At 44.4% G+C, this 17,584-nt stretch overlaps 1 protein-coding gene across 1 annotated transcript; it reads left to right on the top strand.

The window, feature by feature from the left end:
- Positions 1-4,719: 4,719 nt before the first annotated feature.
- Positions 4,720-16,107, top strand: LZTS1 (leucine zipper tumor suppressor 1). Its single transcript, XM_044660825.1, has 3 exons — positions 4,720-5,079; positions 9,696-10,499; positions 15,424-16,107. The coding sequence occupies exons 1-3, from the start codon at positions 4,741-4,743 to the stop codon at positions 16,105-16,107; spliced, it is 1,827 nt and encodes a 608-aa protein (XP_044516760.1). The 5' UTR covers positions 4,720-4,740.
- The last annotated feature ends 1,477 nt before the right edge of the window (positions 16,108-17,584 follow it).

Raw genomic sequence — 17,584 nt, forward strand, 5'->3', positions numbered from 1 at the left:
CCTTGGTTCATGTACTGATTAACCAGAGTTGGAGATGGTTATCATAGAAATAAAGCAATGGGAGGCAGCCCAGCAAGCATGGATTTCCCTATGGACTACTTTGCATGACAGTTATCAAGTCAAAGTCTGATGGACAATGTATATTTGTGTGTGTGTGTGTGTGTGTGTGTGTGTGTGTGTGTGAGAGAGAGAGAGAGAGAGAGAGAGAGAGAGAGAGAGAGAGAGAGAGAGAGAGAGAGCATGGAGCATGGGGTTGATGCAGGTGAGTTGTTCCCTTCTCTCAGGTCTCTGTCAGTATTGTAGTTCAGCATTTTTTGTTGGCTTCTGCTTTGCCATGTGGCAGCTGCAGCAACAACAATAAGACTGGCAAAAGTAACAAAAGCAATAGGAAGGCAGTGATGGGTGCCAGGCAAGCCTGAGTGCCAGGAGGGGAGGACAGACAGTGTATGTGCCACTCTCCTGTGAGTGTGTCCTAGGGCTAGCTGGGCTGTCTCCACACTTCCAAACATTTGAAGAAGAGGCAATAAATGAGAAGAGGAGGGAGGGAGAAGGAGGAGTAGAAAGAAGCTAACAAAGAGAGAGGTGAAAAGGAAATATGGAGGTGGGGGTGGTGAGGGAAAGTGGGATGAGAGACTCTAATAGGCTGGGCTTAAATCAGCTTTCAGGAGCTGTATTGGTACCTTGAGCACAAGAGATTCAAAACAGTGTTGAGAAAGGGAAAGAGAGTTGCTCTGCCTTCCATGACCTAGGACTCCCAATGGAATTAGTCTCAGCCATTGTCCTCTTCCCCCATTGCTACTACAGAAAAATGGGCAGTGGGGATGGAGAGGTCAGAAAGGAGTTTTGTGTGTGAGTGGGTGTCTTTGAGTATTCTGGGGTGTCTGCCTTTTGTGAATGGTGAGTGATAAGAAAAAAATCAGAATCCTAACATATTTCTGTCCCACTCTACTGTTGGGATATATTTTTTCTAAGAATGGTCAACTCAAGGAGAATTTCATTTTAGGACTTACTCAGCTCCCTACACAAAGCTAGTAATGAGTTGTGAAGCCGGTAGAGAAGGGAGAGATCCATCCCAGAGCCTTGGGGAATAGAAGGGGAACAGCATCAGAAGTTCTAGGGTGAGCCCTGCTATTCATTGGGGAAGCTCACAAAGTAGTCACACAGCAATTTTAAGTTAGAGGTGGAGAAAGGCTGGAGAATCATGAAGATAGATTCTAATGAAGATCTCAGAATAGTCTGGACCTTCAAATACACCATCTCTCTCGTGTTCTTGAATGCCAATGATTATGGGGAATAGGTTACAAGACAGGCACCCCTGTCATAGTTAGATGTTTCTTCTTGATAGGTTTTCTTGCCATAATTATGTTTCTTTGACTTTCACTTCTTCCTTTTCCTCACCTTGCCTTCCCTCGTTCCTTCCCATCTCTCCCTTTCTCCTCCCATCTCACAGAGGCCTCTGTTCTAGTTCTATTTCCACTTCTAAGTTAGTGTGACCTATAATTTCACCTCTAAGGTTTTGGATTCCCCATCTATAAAATGAGGGTTGAACCAGATGATCTATAGGCTCTTTTCCCTGTAAGCCCATCACCCTAAGATGGAGCCCAACTGACTTCGACTTGCTCGTCCCTCCCAAACAGTCTGATTCTATGTCAGTTCCCTTTCTCTTAACCTCAGTCTCCCCATCTGTTAAGATGAAGGCTTATAAGATCATAGATTTAGAGCTGGAAGGAGAAACATAGAAGACCTTTAATCTAAGTCCTTCATCTTACAGAGGGGTAAACTGAGGTCCAGAATGACTTTCTTGAAGTTACACATAAGTAATAAGTGATAGTCTGGGGTTTTGAAACAAGGCCTTTTGACTCCAAACCCCACACTTTTCCTACTTTATCCCATCAATTCCATAGGACTTGGATTAGAAGATTTTTGATGAGTCTTCTAGCTATAGCATTCTTAAAAATTCTATCATTTTATGAATCATTTTTTTCTTCCCCTATAACTGACTTTTCTTTTTTTTCCTCATTCCTTTCTTCGCCCTCAGATATTGCGTAACTCCCTTCTAACTGCCAAAGAGGCGGGATATTGGGGTTAGGGGGTCACAACATCAGTGTTTGCTATCTCATTACACATCTGGGCTAGATGGTTCAGTGAGCTATATCACTCGTCAGACTGAGGAGGAAGTAAGTTTGGAGACTTGTGGAGCCAGCTAGTTTCCAACGGATTGCAAAACAAGACTTATCTTCAAAGTTTTCTCTGTGTCATCAGAGGTAGGTGAGCTGTAGGGAACAAGGGAGAATCTTTCCTGAACTTCGGGACATCCCTTCTCTCGGGAAGTCAGAGGTAATATTCTTCAATATTCTTCTAACCCTTCTCCCATCATTGTCTCCCTCCATCCCCGCCACCGTGGCACAAGATTTGATATTACATACAGAGTCATCAGAGAACAGGTTTAGAGGTGGAAGGGAATTTAAAGGTCATCTAATCCAATTCTTTGATTTTTCCAGATAAGGAAACTGAAACAAAAATGTTAAGTGACTTTCCCAAAGTTACATAGGCAGCAAGTATCAGAGGCAAGATTTGAGCTCAGGTCCTCTGACTCCATATTCAGTAATTTTTTCCACTGTACCAACTTGGATTTCACTCCTAGCTCTGCCATTTACTAACTTTGTAAACAAGTTCAACTTTGCTGGCCACCAGTTTCCTCCCCTGCAAAATGAAGGGATTAGACCAGATGACATCTTAAATTGCTATCCAAAAATCTATTCTCAAGAAAAAGCATTGAATAATGAATCAAAGGGCAGTTAGATGGCACAGTGGATAGAGCTCTAGGCCTGGAGTCAGTCATACTTCTAGTTCAAATCTGGCCTCAGAAGCATCCTAGCTGTGTGACTCTGGGAAAGTCATTGAACCTCTGTTTGCCTCAGGGTTTCCTCCTCTGTAAAATGAAATGGCAAACCACTCCAGTATCTTTGCCAAGGAAACCCCAAATGGGGTCACGAAGAGTCAGATGTTAGTGAAGTGAGTGAACAACCACAACAATGAATAGATGGCTGGACTTAGAATCAGGAGGATTTGACTTCAAATTCTGATTCTGAAAATTACTAGCTGCCTGATTTGGGCAGGTGATTTAATATCTCTGTCTCACTTTCCTCATCTGCAAAATGGAGACAGTAACACCTATGGAACATACCTCACAGGATTAACATGAGGTTTAAAAATAAGCTTTTATCATGCTTCGGTGATTGGAACCAAATCTACCCCTCAAATGCTCGTCAGTGCCACACATGGGAGATAGAAGAGTGACTAGTGATGATGGATTCTAATCTGGGCTCCACCTTGGACTCACCACATGGCCTCCAACTAGTCACTGACGAAATGAAGAGAATTGCCCTTCTACCTCCTCTAGCTCCCCAGGAGGCTGCGAGGCTGAAGGAGACTGTCACTAGGAGACAGCTCAGAACTCGGCCACCTCTCAGCTTTTCTTGGAGCAATGTGCCAGTGTGGGAGTAAGCCAGGCAGTTTGGATGCTCCAATTTCCTGGTGCATTGCCCATAGGGCATTTTGCTGTTATCCTTGGCACGAATCCTCTCCTGGAGGAGGCTGGGGGAAGGGGGTACCCAGTATTGTCTGAACTTCCAGAATGAATAAGCACAGTGAAAATGGAGTGTGCATCCAACAGGAGAATGCAATTTTGCACTGGCTGATCCTGTTACTTTTCAGACAGATCCTCTTTGGTTTGACATGGATATTCTTTGAGGGCCCATTCAAGTCTCACTGCCTCCATGAAACTTTCCTTGGTCGCCCCATTGTAGGCTGCCACACTGCTGAATGGTGCCCTGATGCTACTTTTGCCATCCTAGGCCCAGGAGACATTAGGACCCTGTTGACTTGTGAGCAGGAAGGCGCTGTCTGCCTCTCCTTTGCCTTCTCCCCATGCCTTTCCCATGGTAGACCCTTAGTAAATAAATGAACAAATGAGGAGGCAGCTGCTTCTGTGAGGTGACCCTGATAGACTAGTCTGCCAAGTATTTCTCCCCACCATCTTGCCACAGAGCTTCAAACTCACTCTTAGTCATCTTTCGGTGAAGGCACTGAAGCCCCGAGGTAAAATCATTGCTATATTTTCTGGGGTGTGGGTAGTATATCCATCCATCAGAGATCATTTTTGCTTCTAGTTCCTGGTGGAGGCCAGATGGAATAGGACACAAGACCAGTAGATGGGCACTGGGGAGTACCAAGATGAAAAACTTGCAGGTTAACAGTTAGGTCTGGAACTTGGGCTGTGAGTGCAAAAAAGAAACTGAGCTAGGTTGGGGCTGGGCAGAGAGAAGGAGGGGAGGGCCTTGTGCTGGGTGGAGGGGGGGAAGGGAATCCCACCAAATGTACATGGAAATACATTTAGGTCACTGTTCTGCCTCCAGGGAAACCATAAACTTGAAATAAATGCTTGTTAAAATAGCTCACATTTATGTAATGCTTTTCCGTTTGCAACTGAAAGCCAGCAAGGCATTCATTAAATGGCTGGGTAGTATAATGGAAAGAGACCTGACCTTCAAGGAAGATAAAATATCACCTAAGACTACATTGATTTAACTTCCTATCTTGTGTCTCTCCTTGCCTTCTCCTGCAGGCTTGAGGCTTTTGCTATGACCGAAGCCTTCCCACAGAGCCAGGACGTCCCCCTGCAGCCAAATCAACACCAGGCTCCCTTCCTGCCCTCCTGGCCTTTGGCCCCAAGTGACCATGGGCAGTGTCAGCAGCCTCATCTCAGGCCACAGCTTTCAGGGCAAGCACTGCCGGGCCTCCCAGTACAAGCTTCGTAAGTCATCCCATCTAAAGAAACTTAACAGGTATTCAGATGGGTTGCTGAGATTTGGCTTCTCGCAGGATTCGGGTCATGGTAAATCCAGTTCTAAAATGGGCAAGAGTGAAGATTTCTTCTACATCAAGGTCAGTCAGAAGGCCCGAGGCTCCCACCGAACAGACTACACCTCATTGTCCAGTGGGGAGATGGGAGGCCAAGCTGGGATGGACTTTGGCACCCCTCCGAAGCTCATGCCTTTCTCCAATCAGCTGGAACTGGTCAGTAGGGGTCTCCCAGGGTTGGAGGGCAGAGGATGGGTGATTGTAAAGACTTGCTTTTTTAGAGTTGTGAGGAAGAAGAACGTCCCTGGTGATAGAGGTGGTAGTAGTAGTAGGTCTCATGCTCCATTACACAAATCACAATTTGATCAGTATTTTCATCTAAATTTCCTAAATTAAAGCCTTTGATCATTTATCACAACCAGAGACAGTTATGTCACTTATTCCTGATATCCAGCATCCCAAAATGATATGGTTTTCCCCAGATCCATGATTCTCATTAGTTAAGACCACAAACTTCCATTGCCTCCAACCTGCATACATCATCTGTAGTTTGGAACATCGAAAATGTCACAAGAGTCAAGCTCATAGACTACCCAATCCAAGACTCTGTCTCTAACAAGCATACAGGCTATGATATAGTATAAAAGGTCAAGGTAGAGGCATATCCTATCTGGAAGTTAGGGATACCTCATCCCCGAGGGAAAAAAAGAATACTCTTAAAAGGATCTTGAAGTTTGATCCTGGGTTTCCAAGGTTATAGGTGTGAATATTCACCAACTAGCTAACAAAGAACAATTTCTGAGAAAACCGGTCCCTGTCCTATCAACAAACCATTTCATATGTGATCCTAAGTGAGAGATGGAGAACAAATCCACAAACATTTCAGAGAAAAAGTTCACTCCCTCCATGGCAGCTTTCAAGATTTTGGTGATAGAAGCCGTAGGAATATAACATTTAGAATTGAAAGGAATTTATATATTTAAATTAAAATTTATTCCTACCCATTCATTTTGCAAAGGAGGAAATTGGAACCCATAAAGGTAAAGTTGCCCAAGGGCACACAGGTAGACAAAGTTAGGGTTTTAGATCTTCAGAACCCCTGACTCTAAAACCAGAAGGCGGGTGATAGGTGGACTTTTTTTTTTTTTAACTCTTAACTTCTGTGTGTTGGCTCCTTGGTGGAAGAGTGGTAAGGGTGGGCAATGGGGGGGTTAAGTGACTTGCCCAGGGTCACACAGCTGGGAAGTGTCTGAGGCCGGATTTGAATCTAGGACCTCCCATCTCTAGGCCTGACTCTCAATCCACTGAGCTACCCAGCTGCCCCCAGGTGGACTTCTCACAGGATGGATAGCACCAAGTCCTTCTGCACACATAGTATTTTCCCTCGTGAGATAGTGTTGGAACATAGGATCCTTCCTAGAAAGCAGACCCATTTATCTATAAAGATAACTATAGAGAAATTATTCCAATTTGGAAGGGGATAGTATTTGTTGTGAAATCTTAATCCAGGAGTTATTATGTTACCAAAGAAAGAGTAATTGCCTTGGAGTCAGAAGTCCAGGGTTTAAATACAACCTCTGATTCTTATTACCTATGTAACCTTGGATAAATCACTTAACTCCATGAGCCTCAGTTTCCTCATTTATAAAATGAGAGAAGTAGACTAGCTACTATCCTAGGTCCCCTTCTAGCTTTCCATCTGTGATCTCATTATCTTTCTTGCACTAAGATCCTAAGAGTTATCTTCATTCTCCACGAGGCCAATACTCTATTCTTACTCAAGGGACTCATTTTATAGGCCTGTGGACTTTTTGTTGTTATTGTTCAGCCACATCAGTCAATCATGACTCTTGCATGACCTCATTGGGGATTTTCTTAACAAAGATATTCTCCAGCTCATTTTACAAATGAGGAAACCTAAGCAAACAGGGTTAAGTGACTTGCCCAAGATCATACAGCTAGCAAGTGAGGACAGATTTGAGCTTAGGAAGATGAGTCTTCCTGTTTCAGACCTAGAACTCTATCACTGTGCTACGTGGCTACCAGTTCTGGACATCTACTAAGCCATCTTAGATCTTTGCAGATATTCAGATTTCTTAAGTCTCTTGGCTTAGGTATGGCAAAGAAGAATAAATTATTTCTTTCTCTAATTTAACTCAGGCCACACTGGAAATTTTAAAAATACTTTATCAGGCAATTAAGAGGAAAGCAAAGCAAACAAAATGCACCATTAAGGAATTGTTAGAGAGTGCAGAATTCTTATACTTTTCTATTTTCTACCCATGGTATCTTGAGTAAGTTAAATGACTTCATGTCTTTGTTAAATGAAGAGGCTACGCTTGGTAGCTTTTAAGTCCCTTCTAGCTTTACATCTGTGAGCCACAGTCCTGTGCCACAACTTATCTGGCACAGTTCAAAGGGTCACCCTTCCTTCCCCTCTGACCCTTGACTGTGTGAGGCCTTTTCAGGGTGGCTCATCCACCTTTCACCCAACTCTGACCTGTTTCTCCAAGAAACTGTAGCACACATAGCAGCTACATCCCACCAGATGGGATAAACCAGGTCGAGGCTAACTAACAGGCCTCATATCCATTGGTGAGTTAGGGGGATGTCCACCTCAAGCATGTGAAGACTTCCCCCCCCAGTGGAATGAGCCAATGAAGACAGTTTGTTCCAATAGCTATAAAGGCAACTGAAGCAGGGGCTATGGAGCCCTTAGAGCTCGGTCAGACGTGGAAGGAACCAAAACCATCCACTGCATCCCTGGTCATCGCAAGTAGTCTTGACTTTTTGTCTTTTGCCATTGGTCTTTGATGGATTTGGAAGAAAGACTGAGGCTGACAGCTTTGCACAACTCTGCCTCACTTAAATCCAAATCATGCAGAAGTCAAGATATCACCCAAATGATCCACAAAAACATCCTTCCAAAATGAAGGATGAAGAAAAACTCTTTACCTCAACCCTATCTAAGGAAGACTAGTGTGAAAGCTGTCCCTGGAGAATCTTTTTTAATGATAGACCATACTTATAACGAGCTTGCAGGTTGCCAGGACATCTCTGAGGCTCTGCTTTTCCAATTAATCCATTACTATGTGTGAGTCAGTTCCCTAAAACTTACTCTATAGTTAGAACACAAGGCTTCCCTAAGGGTAAACGGTTTTAACAAGCTGGTATCTAGGCCCATTCATGTGGTCTCAAATAACTAATAACATTAAGACCTTGATCATTTTTTGGTAGCTTTCCAGCTTGGAAACCTTGGAACCAGAGAATCAGAGAAGATTAGAACTGAAAGGGATCTCAGATGGTTATTTATTCCAACTCATACTAAGTTTTAATCCCCTTGACAGAATTTCCAACAGTCATCCAGTCTTTGCTTGAAGTCCACCAGGGAAGGGAAACTCACTACCTCTTGAGGAAACCGATCATACATTTGGATAGCCTGAAGCATTAAGATGCTGTTCTTCCAAAAAATTGCCCTTTTAATTTCTACTTCTTGGACTCAAGCTCTTCTTCCTCATTAACCTGGAGAAAATAAGTCTATTTTCTATATTCCTCGCCTTCATATATTTGAAGACACTTGTCCAACTAGGTGGCACAATGGATAGGGTGCCAAGCCTGGAATCAGGGAGATTGATCTTCCTGAGTTCAAATCTTGTGTCAGACCCTCAGTAACTATGTGACTCTGGGCAAGTCACTTGACTCTGTTCACCTCATTTTCCTCATCTGTAAAATCAAATGGAGAAGGAAATAGCAAACCGCTTCACTATCTTTTCTAAGAAAACTCCAGATGGGATCACAAAGAGTCAGGCATGACTAAAAATAATCAAACAAAAACATCCCCTTTCTAAGTGTTCAAAAATTAGTCCCGATCTATAATTTTAAAAACCTACTTTCTCCATCCTCTCCCCAAACCCTTTTCATCTTACAGATAGAACATTTGCCCATCTTTCTTCCTGTATGATCTCTTCCATCCTTCATCAATTTCCTGTTTTTCAAATGATTTCTTTCTCTCATTTCAGACCCCATTTGACATCTCATCAAGTTTTTTTCTTTCTTTCTGGACGTTTCGGCACTTGGTCCATTCACAGAGTCCAGTTAATAGACATAGAGTCAATAAAGTGAATGAATATACCTTTTCTAGCCCATGTTACCAGTATTTATGTCCTAAGCTAAGCAAAGGAGCCCTTCTTTTTTCGGAAAAACACCTTTCTTATAATCTTCTCAATTTTACACTGTCTTAATAGAAAAGAACTCTTGGATATACACCCACACATATACAGAAATGCACACATATACTCACGTGTGTGTGTGTGTGTGTGTGTGTGTGTGTGTAATTCCCAGTGACAGTAAGTGAAGATGGAGGACCCAGGTGTATGTTCCCTTGAATGGGTCACAGGGCAAATATAGAGTCCCAGAAACCCTACTAAGCTCAAATGAGATTAATGGCGTTTCGCAGACTTTAGTGCTTCATAAATGTCAGCTGCCAGAAGCAACAATATTGTCCGGAGCTGAGATTTTATCCAAGTGGAGAAATCAGTTTGCCTAAGGCTTTCCCAAATCACATTTGTAAATTAAAGTCTTAAAGGGTTGCCTGGGACACGGAGAGATAAGTGTCCCCCAAGGTCGCCCGGCTACCATGAACCGGAGACAGGACGGACGCTGGGTCTTTCCTCCCTCAAGGACAGCCTCTACCCACTGTGCCACATTGATGCTCATTAGTATCACAGAGTCCCGATCCCATCCGCATCATTGTTACTCTCTGGCGAGAGGAGGAAGAGAGAGCGGCAGGGAGGGGAGAAAGGGATAAAGCGTCTGGTTCTTTCTCTTCCCAGGGCTCAGAAAAGAACATGGCCAGACCGACAGCCTTCAAGCCTGTGCTGCCCCGCTCAGGAGCTCTCCTCCACTCCTCTCCCCCCGAGAACGCCAGCCACCAGCTGCACCCGGCTCCTCCGGAGAAAGCCAAGGAGCAGGAGCTGAAGCCGGCCCTGTGCTCCGGCGCGCTGTCCGACTCAGGCCGGAACTCCATGTCCAGCCTCCCCACTCACAGCACCAGCAGCAGCTACCAGCTGGACCCCCTGGTGACCCCCGTGGGGCCCATCAGCCGCTTCGGGGGCTCGGCCCACAACATCACCCAGGGGGCCATGCTTCAGGACAGCAACATGATGAGCCTGAAGGCCCTGTCCTTCTCCGACGGGGGCAACAAGATCGGCAACCCGGGCAAAGCGGACAAGGCCGCCTGCATCCGCTCACCGCTCTCCACCGACGAGTACACCATCCAGGAGCTGGAGCAGAAGCTGCTCCAGAGAGAGGGCGAGCTGCAGAAGCTCCAGAGCAGCTTCGAGGAGAAGGAGCTGGCCTCGAGCCAGGCCTACGAGGAGAAGCAGCGGCGCTGCCAGGAGGAGCTGGACGGGCTCAAGCAGAAATGCAGCAACAAACTGAGGCAGGCCTCCCAGAAGGGCCAGCGCACCCAGCAGGCCCTGCAGCTCCAAGTGTTCCAGCTGCAGCAGGAGAAGAAGCAGCTGCGGGGGGAGCTGGAAAATCTCATGAAGGAGCAAGACCTGCTGGAGACCAAGCTGAGGTCCTACGAGAAGGAGAAGACCAGCTTCGCCCCTGCCCTGGAGGAGACCCAGTGGGAGGTGAGGCTGGGGCAGCCCGCGTGCTTGGGGACGTGGGGAGGGGGCAGCCTGGCCTGGAAATCATGCCATCACATATTTAGAACCAGAAGGGCTTCGAGGGGCCGCCGAATCCAGCTCAGGCACTCCTTGCTCCATAAAACCTCCCATGAACATCAAATGAGATGAAGAGTAATAATAGCTAACATTTATATAGCACTTACTATATGCCAGGCTAATTATGATGCCAAGCACTTTACAATTATTATCTCATTTGGTCCTGAGAACAACCCTACGAGGTAAGTGCTATTATTATACCCATTTAAATAATAATAATAATAATAATAATAATAATAATAATAATAATAATAATAATAATAGCCGGCATTTATATAGCACTTAACTATGTGCCAAGCATTGTTTTTAGTGTTTTACAATTAATTTTTATCTCATTTGGTCCTCACAACAACTCGGGGAGTTAAATGTTATTATTAATAAACCTAGATTACAATCCAGGGAACCTGAGGCAAGCAGAAGTTAAGTGACTTACTCAGGGTCACACAGTAAATTTGAATTCAGATCTCCCTGACTCCAGGCCTGGTGCTCTATCTATCTATTATACCACCAGGATGCCCCAATAATATTTTTAAAGCCCTTATCGCAGTGCCTGGCACACAGCAGACATTTTTAAAATGCTCATTCCTTCCCCTACTACTCTCTAACCATGCCCAGATAGAATTTATCCAATCATAGACCTTACATCGTAGACCTCAAGCTCCAAGGGACCTTTGAGGCCACCAAGTCTGACCCCTTCATTTTACATAGGAGGAAAATGAGTCAGAAAGAGCTTAGATGACTTTCCCAAGGATACAGAGCCAGCAAGCGTCTGAAATGAATTCAGACTCAGTTTTTCCTGGCTGCCACCCATATCGCCTCTAGCTACACATTTAGTGAGCAGATCTGTGCTCAGTCCTGGAGAAGACCATACAGTGGCAACTTTGTCATGTCCCCAAATCAAAAAGTTCCAAGAGGTCACCAAACCTCTAAGTAGGATTACTCTAGACTTCCAGTAGTCTGGCAATAAGAACCTTCTAAATCCTCTTTCCTAGAAGTGAATGGGAATGGTGATAGGAAATGAAGGACAAAGAATCTTAGGGGAAAGATATAGAGAGGCTAGGAGAGAAGATTTTTTTCACCTAGGTTTCCCATTGATTGAGACAAGTCTTCTTTCTTTTTTGTAATGATAGCAGGCCTCTATTTTCTATTAAGTGGAAGAAGAGAACACATGTCCACAGATATCTGTGGCATACTATACTATGTTGACTTTCTTACCACTCTGCCAATTTTATTTTGATTAGCTTTTGTTTTTTATTATAAACCTAGTAAACATTAAATAAATGTTAATAAATAATTAAAAAAACAAATACATAGCAAAATGAAGGAAGATGATTGTGCATAAAACTGCAGGTTTCTTTTATGTGTAGTTTCCTTTTCTTTTGAAGTTTATAATAAGATTGACCTGTAGCTTTCAAAGCTTTTCTGCTTATCTGGCTTTCTTTCTGGCCTTCCTTCTGTTCTCTTGTTTCCATTTTGAAGAAATATGCTTCAATGTGTCCCTCTTTTCTTTTCTTTTTGTTTTTGGCTCTAACCTATTTCTGTCCTCCATTGCCTTCTCATTCCTTGTCCCACTGGGAAAATAAGGAAAAACAAAGCCCTTTTAACAAATATACAGTAAAACAAATTCCTCCATGGGCTGAGTCTGTTCTTCATCTTGGTTCCATCATTTCTTTGTCAAGAAGTGGGCAGTAACCCTACCAGTTTTAGAGCAGGACATGGAAGGAAGAGGGTGAATATAGTGACAGAGAGGAGAGATGGTGGCTGATGGGTGTGGGTGTCTGAAGAGGTGTATGTCATACTGTAGTAAATAATCCAGATAGGTATTCCCTGAGGTTTGAGATGCCTCTTTGTAGAATAGAAAGAAACTCTGGCTAGTAGAGTCTTAAAGACCAGTAGAACCTTCCATTGGAGCATGAACTATGGTGAGTCCCATTGGGTTTAGAAGCATTTTGATTCTACAGTATAGACATTTAGATGGATTTTGCACCCGTCATCTGAAGACCAGACTAACTAAGTCTAGAGAGGCTTATCACCAACATGAGGGGAAAGAAGCAGAGAGAAAGAAAGAGAAATAGAGAGAGAGAGACAGAAAAACAGAAACATAGAGAGAGATAGGGATAGAGAGAAGGATAGGGTGGTGGGGAGGAGGGGGGGAGAAAGAGAGAGAGAGAGAGAGAGAGAGAGAGAGAGAGAAAGAGAGAGAGAGAGAGACATACTGATATGGGCAGTAGCAACATTAATAAAACCAAAGATCCTTAAAGTGAAATGAAGTAATAAAAATATTACTCTTTTACCCTGGCCCCAGTTTGTAAAAAAAAAAAAAAAAGATTGAACTAAATCAGGGATTCTTAAATCTTTTATTTGGGGTGTCATCAGTCTGATGAAGCCCATGGACCCCTCTCAGAGTAATGTCATAGTTGTTTGTTTTTTTTTAACTCTTTTCTTTTTTAACTCTTACTTTTTGTCTTAGAGTCAAATTCTAAAAAGGAAGAGTGCTAGGGACTAGGCAATGTGGGATAAGTGACTTACCTAGGATCACACAGTTAGGAAGGGTCTGAAGTCAGATTTGAACCCAGGTCCTGACTCCAGACCTGGTGCTCTCTATCCACTGTGCTACCTAGCTATCCCAGAGTGATGTTTTTAATTTATTAAAATAAATAGGATTTCAAAGGAAAAGTTATATTAAAAATAAATGTGTATTTTTTCCCATTCAAGTTCATAGACTCCTTAAAATCTACCCGTAGTCTGTGGACCCCCAGATCTAGATGTTCTCCAAGGTCCCACCTACTTCTAAATCCTATAACCATTGGCCTCAGACACAGCCTTATTGTGTGACTTTGAGCAAGTCACTTAACCCACATTGCCTAGTTTTGGAACCAATACACAGTTTTGATTGTTAGATGGAAGGTAAGAGTTTTAAAAAATAATAATAAATCCTATGACCTTAAAAGATATGGATAATACATAGACATAAAACTATATTTGATATAGATGCTAGTTTGGTTTTACAGACACTTAAGCATATCTAAAGATAGAGAGGAGGCAGTCAGGTGGCGCAATGAATAGAACCTGGGACTTCTAATGAGGAAGATGAGTTCTAATCTTGCCTCTGACACTTGCTAGCTGTGACGTGGTCCTGGAGAAATCACTTCACCTGTCAGCTTCCATGTCTTCGTCTCTAAGATGGGGATAACAGTAGTGCCCACTCACCCACGTGAAAATCCAATGTGATAACATGCCTGTAGCATTTTGTAAAACTTAAAGCAGCACGGTATGCTATCCACTGTTTAACAATCAGCTGCATGACACACCTCACTTGAACCTTCTTTATTGACATTTTCTCCATCACTTTTATAAGTTTAGATGGTCAGCAAAGCAATAATCAAACCCTCATTTGCAATGTTTGCCCATTTCCAAGTTCTCACATTGGAAATTTAACAACTGACTACCCCTGCCTCAAAACATTATATAAATTATTATTATTAGATTATGGAACATGAAAAAGAATGATTGAGCTGCAAAGAAACTTTGAGATCAGGTTCAGCTTTTTAAGTCTGGTTTGATAGCAAATGAGTGTCAGAAGTGAGATTCAGACTTGAGTTACCTGGTGCTGAATTCTGATATTTGTCATTGCTGTACAAGTAGATAGAACTGATAATCTTATTGATGCTTACTGAAATTTCCATAGAACTTTAAATTCTATAAGGCATTTTACATTCTTTCATCTCATTTGATCCCCACAGTAACCCTATGAGGTAGATACTATAGATATTACGTCCGTTTTCAGCTGAATAAACTGACATTACGTGACTCTAGAGGTTATGTATCTTGCCACTGGGCAAGTTTTTGTTTGTTTGTTTGTTTGTTTAAACCCTTACCTTCTGTCTTGGAGTCAATACTCCCAAGTATTCGCTCCAAGGCTGAAGAGTGGTAAGGGTTAGGCAATGGAGGTCAAGTGACTTGCCCAGGGTCACACAGTTGGGAAGTATCTGAGGCCGGATTTGAACCTAGTACCTCCCATCTCTAGGCCTGACTCTCAATCCATTGAGCTACCCAGCTGCCCCCCACTGGCCGAGTTTTTAAGTAGTGAATTTGAATTTGATTGTAGGTCTTCCTGACTCCAAAACCACCATTCTCTCCCTTATGCTACATAAATGCTCTTAGAAATCAGGTAGTCCAGATTTCTCACCTAACAGCTGGAAGTGACGTGGACATATGGATACATCCATGCTTGAATCCGAATGCTGAGTGAATTCCCCATTTTGTCCCAGCCCAACTACTGTAACTGCCTAGAGAGCTGGGTGGCATCTGGATAGCGTCCTGGGCAAGGAGTCAGGATAGAATTGAGTTCAGATCCAGCCTTGGGCAATTAATTACTAATTGTGTGGCTCTGAACAAGTCACTTGACCTATGTCTGACTCAGTTTCCTTAACTGTAAAATGGGGATACTAATAGTACCTACCTCCCAGAATTGTTCTGAGGATCAAATGAGATATTTGTTTTTGTTTTCTTTTTAAACTCTTACTTTCCATCTTAGGATCCATATTATGCATGAATTCTAAGGCAGAAAAGCAGGAAGGCATAGGCAGTGGGGATTATGGGACTTGCCCAGGATCCCACAGCGAGGGGCTGTCTGAGGCCAAATATGAGGTCATGTCTGTAAGGCACTTAGCACAGTGCCTGGCACATAATCAGCGCTTCGTCATGTTTGTTTTTTCCTTCCTTTTGGCTCCTTTCAGAAGTCAGAGACTTCCCTTTCTTTTCTCGCCCTGCTTGTCCTGATAACCTTCTCATGAGATGCTCTGGTTTCCCCCCGTGTCTCTCTTGGCAGGTTTGCCAGAAGACGGGTGAGATCTCCCTCCTGAAGCAGCAGCTGAAGGAGTCCCAGACGGAGGTGAATGCCAAGGCCAGCGAGATCCTCAGCCTGAAGGCACAACTGAAGGACACTCGGGGCAAGCTGGAAGGGATGGAGCTGAAGAGCCAAGACCTGGAGAGCGCCTTACGGACCAAGAGCCTCGAGCTGGAGGTGTGTGAGAATGAGCTGCAGCGGAAGAAGAACGAGTCGGAGCTGCTGCGGGAGAAGGTGAACCTGTTAGAGCAGGAACTCCTGGAGCTGCGGACTGAGGCCAGCCTCCACCGCCAGGAGCGCGGCCACAGGGGCGATGCTGAGTGGGATGGCATCTCCCTGGGGGCCGCTCTAGCCTCCGAGGACATCCCTGCCTTGCAGAAGGAGCTGGAGCGGCTTCGAGCCGAGTTAAAGGAGGAGCGGCAGGGCCACGACCAGATGTCCTCCGGCTTCCAGCATGAGCGGCTGGTGTGGAGGGAGGAGAAGGAGAAAGTGATCCATTACCAGAAGCAGCTGCAGCAGAGCTACCTGGCCATGTACCAACGCAATCAGAGGCTAGAGAAGGCCTTGCAGCAGTTGTCCAGGGGGGAGGGGATTGTTGAGCCCTTGGAGATTGACATCCAGGGGGCTGATGTCCCCTATGAAGACATCATTGCCACTGAGATCTGAGGGTCCCGTCCCCCCACCCCGGGCAGAAATGCTGGACCCATCCAAGAGGACACATCCCTTGCCCTTTGCTCAGCTGAGCTATTCTCAGAGCAGCCCCTTCTTCTCTGTTGCCCAAGTTATTCCCATCTTCCCCATCCCTCTCCCTGACTCCCCCCTCTGCCCCCAGAGGTACAATATAACTTGATGGCTCCTCCAAAAGAGAAGAGATCTGTGAGACTTGATTCTGTGGCGAAACCCTCATCATGGTGTCTTCATCATGGGAGTAGCATGAGTTGAGTCGGTCATCATATCCTTGACTGCCCTCCCAGGGGTACTATAGCCATCCCAACCTCATCCCTATCTTTGTGGACACCCAGAATTCTCTTCTTGCCTAAGAAGATGTTGTTTTTCTCATGAAGACACTATTTTGCCTTGGGATGGAGAAAAGCCATTTCTGACCAGGAGCCTTGGAACTAGACCCTCAGTAGGGAGAAGTTCTTGAAGATATCCTCAATTATTTCTCATTCATCAGGAATAAGAAGCTTCCTCAGTGGTTCCAGAATTCTCCAAAGTCCAGCAGATCCTTTCCTGCCCCTCAGAAGCAGACCCGATAGGAAGAATGTCTCCAAGGATGCCAGGCATAAAGTTAGGGAAGAAGTCTCTTGAGGTTAGGGTTACCCTAAGTTGAATGAAAGAGGAAGGCAAATTAATCACAGGGAAGTGATAGAAAATGACTACTCTGCAACAAAACTAAAGCCAGGGGCAGACTCCTGCCAAGTCTAGCTCATAGCCTCTAGAGTAGGGCCAGGATGCTACGTGGCCAGAAATGGTTGGTAGCTCTCTCCAAAGATGGCTGCTAAGCTTTGATTTCAGTGACTAGTGTCTCCTAAGTCATGGGAACCAAGGAATTGGACTTCAGAAAGGAAAGGCAAATTTCAGGGTTGTGTTTCCCCGGGTATTCTGAAGCAGGGATTTGTACTGCTTTCCCACTGTCCTCAGAAGTGCTGCCAGTTTTCTCCAGGCAGACCGAGGGAGTGGATTTCCCTGCTGTTTCTAAGCTAGAAATCTGCTGCCTTTGACCATTCTTCCACCCCAAGTTGGAAGTATTCCCTTAGAGTCCAGAATTAATGATAGACACTAACTACCACTTCACATGTAACTGCTGGGCTTCTGTTCTTGGCTCCTTGTCCCCTGGCCTTATTCATTCTCCCACACCAACCTGGCCCAATTGTTGGGTAGCATCTTCAGTGCCAATTATCATCAAGTTTCAGTGCCACGCCCAAAGTGCCATTGGGCTAGTGGTGCCAGAACTGAAGGTGGAAGATCTTCTCATCTACCATCCCCAATTCCATCCAGTAAACTCATAAACACTCCCCTGATCCTCCCTCCACCTTACAGAAAGATGGACACCAAAAAGCCAGGCCAGCATGAACAGCCAGAATCCAAAAGACCTGGAAATCAGAAGGCTTGGGCTCTATTCCCAGCTCTGCTCTGCTGC

The sequence above is a fragment of the Gracilinanus agilis genome, chromosome 2 (assembly GCF_016433145.1).
Source record: "Gracilinanus agilis isolate LMUSP501 chromosome 2, AgileGrace, whole genome shotgun sequence".
NCBI classification, from domain to species: Eukaryota; Metazoa; Chordata; class Mammalia; order Didelphimorphia; family Didelphidae; genus Gracilinanus; species Gracilinanus agilis.